The sequence below is a fragment of the Prionailurus viverrinus genome, chromosome F1 (assembly GCF_022837055.1).
Source record: "Prionailurus viverrinus isolate Anna chromosome F1, UM_Priviv_1.0, whole genome shotgun sequence".
Lineage (NCBI taxonomy): Eukaryota > Metazoa > Chordata > Mammalia > Carnivora > Felidae > Prionailurus > Prionailurus viverrinus.
Genome location: NC_062577.1, coordinates 64,956,005 through 64,966,644, shown reverse-complemented (window position 1 = coordinate 64,966,644; position 10,640 = coordinate 64,956,005). Strand labels below are relative to the sequence as shown.

Below are 10,640 nucleotides of genomic sequence, written 5' to 3'. Positions count from 1 at the left end.
GGAGAAAGGCGTGTGCAGAGAAGCAGACAGTACAATTCTATTAGGGCGCCTCCTGTCCACCCCTCCTTGGCCAGAGGTCCTGAGTGGGGGCCAGCAGGGCTGGGACTTCCCCTCTCATTGTCCCCCTGCCCTTGGCCTTGGACCTGGGGAGGGGAAGACCCCGCTCCGGGACCTGGGCTGGCCTCCAAATGTGGAACCCTTGTTGGGCAGCCCCACCCCCGCCCCCACCGGGGACACTTAAAGGGACGGCCTGGGCCGGGCCTGCTGTCTCTCTGGGCATCCAGGCTCCAGGGCCCCATCTCATCCAGGAACCCCTCGTCTCCCTCTGCCCCATACAGGGACCCAGAGGACTCCTGGGAAGAGAGATGGGGGCAGGGAGAAGCTATGGCTGGGGGTGGGGGGGACCCCAGGCCAAACCCCAGCTGACAGCATAGCCCCCTGGGTCCTTCGCACCTGCTGGCCTACCCCTCCCTCACATCAGCATCGCTCTTCAAGAGGCAAGTCCCGGGGAAGATCTAAACCGCGGCTCCCGCTCCCCCCAGCCTCCTCCTGCCCCCCAGCCCAGCGCCCCTCACCGTGTGGCTGAATCTGAGGCTCAGAGAGGTCAAACACTGGCCAGAGGCCACGCAGCCAGACTGAGGCAGAGCGGGCCTCCTGTTCCCCCATCCTGCTCTGACCCGGCCACTCGGAGGAGACATCACAGGCCAGACAACTGTTTGGGTTTGGATGCAAGGGGCTCATTATACTGGCGGCACCGAGGGGCCGGGGTGGGGGTGGGGGGTGCACAAGGTGGGGCGGCCCTGGGCCTAATCCCCTGTCATCAGCGCTGTGGGTAAAGATGATGATGGGCCTGGCTTCTGCCAGCCCTGGGGTCACCCAGACTGCCACCCGGCCGTCCCCTGGTCCTACGAGGTCATCCAGCTCCTCCTGTCCTCAGAGGGTGGCCGGGCCTGGCACTAGCACTCCCTGCTTCCTCCCCCAGTCACTCGGGCCTCCTCTGCCCGCCCTGCGGACCCCCAAATTAGGGAAGGAGGCATCCAGACTTGGTAGGTGGAAGCATGACTTTATTCAGGCAAGGATGAGCCAGACACGAGGGGGCAGGAACACAGGGGGTCAGGACATGGGAACACACCCTCACGGGTGGCCAGACACCCCAAGAAGGTGCGATGAGGGGGCACATCACGGTGAAGGGTGCCACAGCCCCCTCTCCTGGGAGGAGCCCTCCCCCACTGGCAGGAGGGGGAGAAAGGGGGCGTCAGGAAAGGGCCTAGTCCTACAGCGGTTCAGCCGGCTTAAGCCTCGAGGGACAGTGCCGGCGGGGTGGCCCCTTCGCAGGGTCTGGGGGCCTCTGTTCTTGGAGCGTCTCCCTGTGCCACCCCTTGTTTCGCCCTGGCAAGTCAGGCCTCCGGGACAGAAACCACAGGTCAAGAGATCATAACTTAAGGGTGCTGCCTCTGAGCAGGGAGGGGGCTCGGGGCCCCCACCCCCACCCCACCAAGTCCTCAGTGAGGGGAGAGGGGTCTCGCTCTAGTCCTCGCCCGAGGACCAAGACTCCACGTCTCCTTCCCTCTGACCGAACTTCAGGAACTGGCCTGGGCCCAGGTGAAGAGAAGGTCCTGCCCAAGGAGTCTTCAGGGCACCCCCCTCCTCCTCGTCCTCCAAGGGGCTCCTTTGGTCCCCCTCGGGGCCCCCTGGTTCTCCCTGCCCTCCTCCCTCTGACTGCTCCAGCCCATTTACCACCCCCCCATTCACATGCTCTAACTCCTCCTTCAAGCTGGGGACCCGACCATTGACCCCAAGGGTGTCCCCTACCCCCAGGCCCGTGTCTCCCATCCCACAGTGGCTCTCCAGAGGGCCAGGGACTGGGTCCTCCCTCTCCAAGGGAGCAGACTCTTCCTCTGAGCCCGAGGGCTCGGGCTCGGTGCTGTCCTGGGACTCCTCACCGGCATCGGCTGCTATGCCTCGCAAGCTGTCGTCCCAGGGAACGCTGACATCCACGGTCTCAGAGCCCGGGAGGGTCCCTCTCTGAGGGCCACTCAGAGCGCGGAGGGTGCTGACAGAGGGCCCTGGGCCCCACAGGCCAGCCCCTGGCTCCCTCCCCTCTTCTTCCTCTTTGTCTTCCTCGCCCTCCTCCCCACTCTCTTCCTCATCTGCAAACCCATCAGACTCCCCATCCCCTTCCCAGGCTGCAGACTCCAGCAGCATCTGAGGCCTCTGGCCTGGAGGCTCCACAGCCTCCCCGGGGACCCCAGGAAGGAGAGAACCCTCAGCCTCCAGATCCTCAAATTCCTCCGACAAGTCAGAGTCCTGACCGCATTCCTCCTCCCTCCTCCCCTCCTCCCCCTCCTCCCCCTCCTCCCCCTCCTCCTCCCCCTCCTCCTCTTCCCCTGGCTGGGCCCCACACTCTTCAGAGGCCAGCACAGAAGGATCCCAGCCTTCCTTTCTGGTCTCCCCTTGAGGGGGGGGCCTCTGCTCCCCAAGCAGGTCCCACTTGGGGGAGGCGGGGGACCTGAGATAGAGGCCCAGGGGAGTGGAGTCAGGAAGAGTCTCCCCAAGCTCATCAGCCTCGCTGTCCTCTCGGTTCTCCTCTCCCTCCTCCTGGAGATCCTCGGGGCTCCCCTCAGAACCCAGCTCCTCTGGCTCCCCCTCCACCCCTCCCAGAGCCTCCGCTCGGCCCTCCAGCCCCCAGCCAGCCTCCTGGCTTCCCACAGCCAGGGGCTGGGGCCCAGGGGCATCTCCAGGGATTGGGGTGGGCGACCGGGGCTCCAAAGGCTTGGGCAGCGACGCGGGCTCTAACACTGCCTCTTCCCCTGCGTCCTCGGGCCCCTGGGGCCCGGGCTGAGGGGTACCACTTCGGCACAGGGTCTCGGCAGGGAACGCCCCCTCTGCCCCCCAGGGGGCCTTGGGCTCCGACTCCTCCCAGCCCCTGGGAGGCTCCGGGAGGTCTGTGCTCCTCCCTGCTGGGCTGGAAAGCTCTGGTTTCAGAGCAGCTGCCTCGTCTGGGTCCTTTTGGGGTTCTTCCAAGCCCTGCCTCTTCTCTGCCTCCAAACCTTCCTCATCCACGGGTGGCACCACCACCTCCCGCTCTGGTCCCTGCTGGCTGCCCGAAGCAGCCTCACCCACAGCCGTCGAGGCGACCTCTGAGACCTGGCCACCCCTTGGGGCCTCCTCTCCACCTTCCAACACCAGGTCTCTCCCCTCCGACATTCCCTGGGGAGCTCGGAGGCCCGGGCCCCCCGCTTGCTCTGGCTGCCCTTCAGGGTCCTGGAAGCCCTCGGGGCCTCCCTCCCCCCTGGCTCCCTCAACCGGGACCCTCTGCTCCTCGGGCTCAGGGCCCCCTGGGCGCCCCTCCCCTGAGCTCCAGACCTCCCTTGCGGCTGCCAGCTGCAGTTCTCCGTGCCCTGCGGACTTCCCGGGGAGGCCACCCCACTCCCTCACGTCCAGCTCTGCCTCGGCCTCCTTGCCCCCTGCGGCCCCGCTGGGGGGCGTTTCCTGATCCAGTTCCTGGTCCGCCACTCTCTCTTCCCTCCCCTGGGGTCGGGCAGACAGCGGGGACTCCTGCCTTTCCTCTTTCAAAGACCCCGGGGACTCCTGATTCCTCGTCTGCTCCGGGGTCTCTTCCTCCATCAGGCACCTTTGACTTTCCTGACCTCTCCCTTCTGGAGGTCTCGAATTTTCTAGGCCCCACTCTCCTGGAGATCTCCGGGACTCCTGGTTCTCCTGTTCTAGGAGCCTCAATGTCTCCTGGTTCTCTTCTACCGACTCCAGTGGCTCTTGACTTCCCCTTTCTAGAGGCTTCATTGTCTCCTGATTCACTTCTCCTGGAGACCACAGGGGCTCTCGAGTTCCTAGAGGCTGCAATATTCCCAAGTCTTCTCTTGCTGACTGGAGTGATTCTAAATTCTCTGTTTCCGGAGATCCCATCACCTCTGCACTCTCTTCTTCTAGGAATCTTAATAACTGTTGATTCTCTTTTTCAAGAGGTCGAAATATCTCCTGGTCTTTTCCAAGAGACTTTAGTGGTTCTAGTTTCACCTTTTCTAGAAGTCTCGGTGTTGCCTGGTCTTCTTCTGAAGACTCCACTGGCTCCTGGCTCTCTTTTTCTAGAGGCCTCATTGTCTCCTGGTCGTCATCTTCTTCTAGAGACCTCTGGTTCTCTTTTTCTAGAGGCTTCAATGTCTCCTGGTCCTCTTCTCCTAAAGACCTCAAGGACCTCTGGTTCTCTTTTTCTGGTGGTCTCATTGTCTCCTGGTTCTCATCCTCTAGAGACTTCACTGGTTCTTGGTTCTCTTTTTCTAGAGGCCTCACTGTCTCCTGGTCGTCGTCTTCTTCTAGAGACCCCTGGTTCTCTTTTTCTAGTGGTCTCAATGTCTCCTGGTTCTCATCTTCTAGAGACCCCACTGGCTCCTGGTCCTCTATTTCTAGAGGTCTCAGTGTCTCCTGGTTCTTATCTAGAGATCCCACTGGCTTCTGGTTCTCTTTTTCTAGAAGTCTCAATGTTGCCTGGTCTTCTTCTAGAGACCACACTTGCTCTTGGTTCTCTTTTTCTAGAGGCTTCATTGTCTCCTGGTCCTCTTCTTCTAAAGACCTCAAGAACCTCTGGTTCTCTGTTTCTAGAGGCTTCATTGTCTCCTGGTCCTCTTCTTCTAAAGACCTCAAGGACCTCTGGTTCTCTTTTTCTAGTGGTCTCAATGTCTCCTGGTTCTCATCTTCTAGAGACCCCACTGGCTCCTGGTCCTCTTTTTCTAGAGGTCTCAGTGTCTCCTGGTTCTTATCTAGAGATCCCACTGGCTTCTGGTTCTCTTTTTCTAGAAGTCTCAATGTTGCCTGGTCTTCTTCTAGAGACCACACTGGCTCTTGGTTCTCTTTTTCTAGAGGCTTCATTGTTTCCTGGTCCTCTTCTTCTAAAGACCTCAAGGACCTCTGGTTCTCTGTTTCTAGTGGTCTCATTGTCTCCTGGTTCTCATCTTCTAGAGACTTCACTGGTTCTTGGTTCTCTTTTTCTAGAGGTCTCCCTGTGTCCTGGTCTTCTTCCAGAGACCTCAGTGGTTCCTGGTTCTCTTTTTCTAGAGTTCTCAAGGTCTTGTGCTTCTCATCTTCTGGAGAGTTCAGAAACTCCTGGTTCTCTCTTTCTTGTAGTCTCAAGTTCTCTCGATTCCCATCTTCTAGAGTTCTCAGTGGCTCTTGGTTCTCCTTTTCTAGATCTCTCATTGACTCAAAGTTCTCTTCTCGAGACCTCACTAATTCTTGACTTTCCTTCTCTGGATATAAAAACGTCTCTAGAGTACCTTCAAGAGACCTCATTAGTTCTTGATTCTCCTTTTCTAGAGATTGCAATGTCTGTGAGTCCTCATTTCCTACAGGCTTAAGTAGTTCTAGAGTCTCTTTTTCTTGAGGTCTCACTACATCTGCATTCTTTTCTTCTAAAGACATCAATAGCTCTTGATTCTCCTTTTCTAGACCTTTTGATGTGTCTAGACTCTCTTCTTCTGAAGACCGCAGAGATTCTGGATTCACTTTCTCTAGAGATCTCAGTGTCTCATGGGTCTGTTCTTCCAGAGACATCAGTGGCCCTTGAATTTCCTCTTCCAGAGACTTCAGAGTTTCTTTTTCCAAATGACCCTGGGAGTCCTGGATTTTCTTCATGTTCAGACCCCCATCTTCTTGCCATGTTTCCTGCTGCAGACCGTTCACCATTTTGACCTCTATGGCTGTTTCTTTCTCTGCCAGCCCCCCAATTTGCCCTTCACCTTCCTCCTGGAATCTGCTGGACATTCCAGACCCTTTGGGTTCTCCACCTTTGGCCTCTAAACTAGGGCGGTCAGGGTTGAGGGGTGGGGCTGAGGAGGTATGATCCTCAGGGGACTGGCCTGTACTGGCCTCTTGTTGCTCACCCCCGGGTTCCTCTGGTCCTGGCAGGACGCTGGTAGGGATGGTCTCCTTGGCTTTAGCCCATATGGCCTCTGGAGCCCACTGCCTCCCAAGCTGCGGCTGGAGCAGGGAGAGGGGGGCATCCTGGGTTTTGATCTCTGCATCTGTAACAGCGCAGGGAGCCAGAAGTGTGGGCGGGATGGGGGTGCTGGCCAAGGTTGGGGTACGGGCCTGGAGGAATTCCTGGCTCTTCAGAAAGCCTGGCACAGGTGTCTCCAGGGTGTCAGGCAAGGGCGAGGAGAGGGGAGTAGGGCTCAGGGCAGAGAGCAAAGGTCCCAGATGCCGGCCCTCTGGCGTCCCAGAGAAATGCAGCTCCAGCTTAGGGTCTGGAAAGGCAGAGGGCAAGAAACAGGGTCAGTAGGTACGGGCAGGGGCCCCCACTTCCAGCAAGAGTGCCGTGAGCCCTGCCCCCACCTTCCACTGGCTAGTGGAGCTGAGAGTACACACCCGGCTGATGAGGCCAAGGAGTCAAGACCTAGACTTGCCTCCCAGGAGAGGAATGGCTCCAGGGTTTAAAGAGCAAAGAAGGGGAGAGTCTGGGGGAATCTGGCCCCCCTCCTCTTACCCTGGAAGCTGAGGGAAGCCTTGGAACCACTGCCGGGGGTCTGCAGCCGGGAGTTCTCAGCCTCTAGGAGGGTCCTGGGGATGAGGGAGGAAAAGTCAGTCAGTCCTCCTCTGCCCAAAGGCCTGCAGGCAAGCCAGCCCCGGAGAACTCGGCTAAGCTTGCGGTCCCTGGCCCCACAGGCTTCCTCTCCATTGTCACCGCTGTCACACAAAAGCTACACGCGGGGCTATACTTGGCTGTACACGTGAAAGCACACGGACACAGACCCGCAGATATCACACACTTGGTTCACACGGCACCACACACTTATTTGGGACACAGGGCTAGACTCACAGACACAAGCAGATTCCCACAGTGTGCACACACACACACACACACACACACACACACACACCCAGGCCAGTGATCTCATCCTCCCTGTGGGGCCGATTCTCATGCTAATTGCTGCCTTTGTCCGCAGTGCCTTCTGGAGGGTCTGGGTAGGGGGCTTCCTGGGGGAAATGGGAATTCTCAGGCCGTTCCCATGGGATATAGGCTCCCTCCTTCTCCCCCAGGGCCCCCAAAGCTGCTCACAGACAAAAGCAAATGAATTCTGCGCTCTCTCTCTAAATCCTTTTCATGCTTCAAAAACCAGTGGCTAAGCCTGCCCAGACCTTCCCCTCAGTGGTTTGATTGGGGGTCAAGACCCTCATCCTGGGATCTCTAAGCACTCTGGATCCCAAGCCTTTCAGGGCAACAGAGGTCTTTGTGTCCATGACCCTGCCTCAGTGCCCCACGGGGAATGAGGAGGAGGGGGCTGATAGGGGAGGGGGAAGCTATGCTGAACATCTACTCTCTCTCTACTCTTCTTCAAGGGCTCTGAGTCTGATGAGTGACTGCCATGGTCACACCTCTGTCCTGCTCTCTGGGCTCTGGGCTCCATGGCCATACAACACTCTCTTCCCCGTCCCAAGACCCTCACTGGCCTTCCCTCTCTGGGCCCTGCCTCCCCTGCCCTCCTGAACCTGTCCCAGGCCCCCTGATTTTGTTGGCCTGTGAATTCTGGGGGCATTGCCCTCATAGCGTGTCTAGCCCTGCCCCCCCCCCCCCCCCCCGTGGCAAAGCCCCTTCCTCGGGCTCATCACTAGGTCCTCAGCCCAGCAGACCAGTTTCCCAGAAGAGACTGTGGCTTTGCCCAAGGCCACAGAACCAGGACCAGCCCTTCCTCGGTCTCAGCCTTTCTGGAGCCAACAGGAAATGTGATCAGCAGAAGGGCTAGGCAGGGCCAGGGCCCTGGGGCTTGAGGGGGAGTCAGTGTGGAAGGGGCCTTGGATGTCACCCGGCCCATGTCCCGTCTGCAGACAGGGAGACAGAGGCCCAGGTCAGGTGGCGAGTCAGCGCCACCCCACCCCCCACACCTGCAATTCCTCCTTTCTGGGGCTGCCCGGGGACATCACCCCCTCCGCATGAGCACACACACAGAGACTGGGCTTTTCACCCCCTTGGGGGAGGGTCTGGATGGAGATGCCCCACACATGTCCAGCTGTCTCTCCTGAGGCCGTCCCCCTCGGCAACATCACCTCTCCTTGAGGGGTTTCCTGGCACTGGATGCTTCTATGGTTTGGACCACGGGGGAGCAGGTGGGCTCAGGGGGGACACAGCCTGGTATGGCAGGGATCAGACTAGAATCAGAATCTAGTGGTAGCACAGTTACCAGCACCCATGGCCCTGAGCCCCTTGGGCGGGGGGGGGTCTCTGCTCGGGAGGGTGTGTGTGCGCACGCACGCGCCTGGGCGGGCGGGTCCACCCATACCTGTATGTGGCCACCTCCAGGCTGAGGGACATCTTGAGGTGTGCCAGCTGCTGCCGACCTTCGAGGACCTGGGCAATCTGGCTCTGCAGGCTCTCCTTCTCCTGCTCCAGGGCCTCCACAGCCAGCTGCAGGACAAGCCAGAGGCAGCCAGTGAAGGGGCGGTTGCCGTCCAACCTGCAGCCCCCTGGGCGGCCGGCCCCCGGCCCCCTGCCTGACTTCTCTGGAGAGCAGATTCCGCCCCGGGCCGCCCGAATCCCTCCCAAGAGGAGGACGGTGGCCCCTCTCCCGTGGTAAAGGGGAGGGGAAGGAGGAGAGGAGATGGGTTACAGAGGGGAGGGGGGGGGAGTGGAAGCGGAAGCAGAAGGAAAAACCATTCATCAAGAGGCCTGGGGCCCCGCAGGGCTGGAGGCCAACGGCCGGTCCCAATCACAGTCTCCTGGTCCTCACACCAGCCCCCCCACCCCCCCTCCGCTTCCCACCAGTTCTGGAATCTTTCTTCTCAGAGAGACGGGGGGGGGGGGGGGGGGGGGGGGGAGGGGGGGACCTCTGTCTGGCCCAGGCAGGAGGCTGTTTTCTCAGCTGCTGGCCCCATCGCACCGTGCGAGGGGGAGCAGCTGTCCCAGGCCTCTGGAATGTGCGAGGGGAGCTGAGAAGCCTAGACACGGGAGAAGGGCTGGTGGCCGCACACCCAGGGCCCCTGACCCACCCGCGCCCCGTGTCGGAGGGAGGAGGGCAGTGGCCAGACCCGCCGACTCCGCGCTGCGGGGGCGGGGGCGGGGGCGCGGGCGGGGGGCGGGTAGCGGTGTCGTGCGCATCTTCCGAGGGAGAGGCCCGGGAACCGTCCGGACAGTGAGGAGGAGGCCACCGCGAGCTTCCTGCGCCCCGCTGCCCTCCCGGGAGGCGGGGGGGGGGGGGGGGGGGGAGGCGCGCTGTGACAGGGCCCCGAACCCCCGCCGTTCCCGCCCTCCTCTAGACAAAGTTGGGAAAGTCAAGGGCCTCCGGCACCAGGTCGGCCTCCCTGAGAAGCGGCCCCCGCATCGGCAGCACCTCCGCCCCCGCTCCCCGCTGCCGTCCCCGGGCCAACCCCCCCCCCCGGCCCCCCTGCCGGCCCCCCGGGGCCCGCCCCGCTGGCCCGCACCCCGCGGTCACCTGGAACTGCTCGGTGGCCCGCAGCCGCTCCTGCCAGCGGCCCTCCAACCTGTGCTCCAGCGCGGCCTGGCGCTCCCGGAGGCCGCCGCGCTCCGCCCGCAGCTGCCGCAGCTCCAGGCGGCCCTCGCGGGCGCCCTGCACGGCGCGGCCCAGGCGCTCGCGGGCCTGGCCCAGCGACGCCTCCATGAGCGCCACGCGCTCCTGGTAGCCGCGCACCGCCCCGCGCCACGCCTCGCCCAGCCGCCGCGCCAGCTCGTGCAGCTCGGGGGCCGGCGCGGGAGGCCCGCGGGGCGCGGCGGGGCGGCGGGGGGGCGCGGGGCCGGGCGCTCAGGGCGGCGCGCTCCTGCTCGTGCGCCGCGCACACGGCCTCCAGCTCCCGCTCCAGCTCCGCGGCCCGCGAGCTCAGCCGCGCCCGGGCGCCCTTCTCCGCCTCGGCCTCGCGCCGGCTGCGGGCCGCCTCGGCCGCCGCCCGCTCCCGCGCCCGCCGCTGCTGCTGGCACCGGGCCGCCACGCCCTCCGCCTCCTCCGCCAGGTTGTCGCGCGCCACCTCGGCCGCGTGCTTCTCGCGCCAGCGCCGGTCGACGAGCGCCCGCAGGGCCGCCAGCTCGTCGTCGGCGCGGGCCCTCCACGAGGCGTCCCCGGTCTGCGCCCGGAGGCCCCCGAGCTCCGCGCCGAGCAGCTCGTTCTGCTCCTCCAGCGCCTTGACCCGCGCCACGTAGGCCTCCAGGCGCCGGTTGAGCTCCCACATCTGGAAAGATTCCTCCCCCAGGCAGCCCTCCATCTTGCTCGCAAGGCTGGCCCGCCGACGGTGGAGAGACGCGGGGCGGCGGGGGAAGCCAGCGACTCTCAGAGCTCCGAGGACGGACGGGGGACGGACGGGAAAGGGAGTCCGGCGGGGACAATGACGGGGCGGGGCGAGGAGCAGCCCGGCGACTGGACGTCCGCGGAGGGAACGGGGCTATTCATACTCCCGCCGGGCTGGCGGGAAAGGGGGCGGGACCCGGGCCTTAACCCCTGGAGTTCGGGAAGCGGGGCGGCCCGCGTCCCTGCGCCCCGCCCCGCCGTGTTGGAGTCGCGGGGAGAGACGCCACGCAGTGGCCTTCTGAGGGAGGAGGCCGCGAGGAAGGGTCATAGCCCCATAAAAGCGGACTGTGCGCAGAACGGGGCCGGTGGAAGGGGGGCCCGGGCCCCGGGGCGGCGGCG

General features: G+C 62.8%; 1 protein-coding gene across 1 annotated transcript; it reads right to left on the bottom strand.

Annotated features, from left to right (window-relative positions):
- Positions 1 to 1,052: 1,052 nt before the first annotated feature.
- On the bottom strand, positions 1,053 to 10,385 carry NES (nestin). Its single transcript, XM_047841146.1, is given in 5 exon segments — positions 1,053 to 6,257; positions 6,497 to 6,570; positions 8,289 to 8,413; positions 9,438 to 9,756; positions 9,758 to 10,385. Coding segments are annotated over 5 exon segments (5,709 nt in total). The 5' UTR covers positions 10,219 to 10,385; the 3' UTR covers positions 1,053 to 1,527.
- Between the last annotated feature and the right edge of the window lie 255 nt (positions 10,386 to 10,640).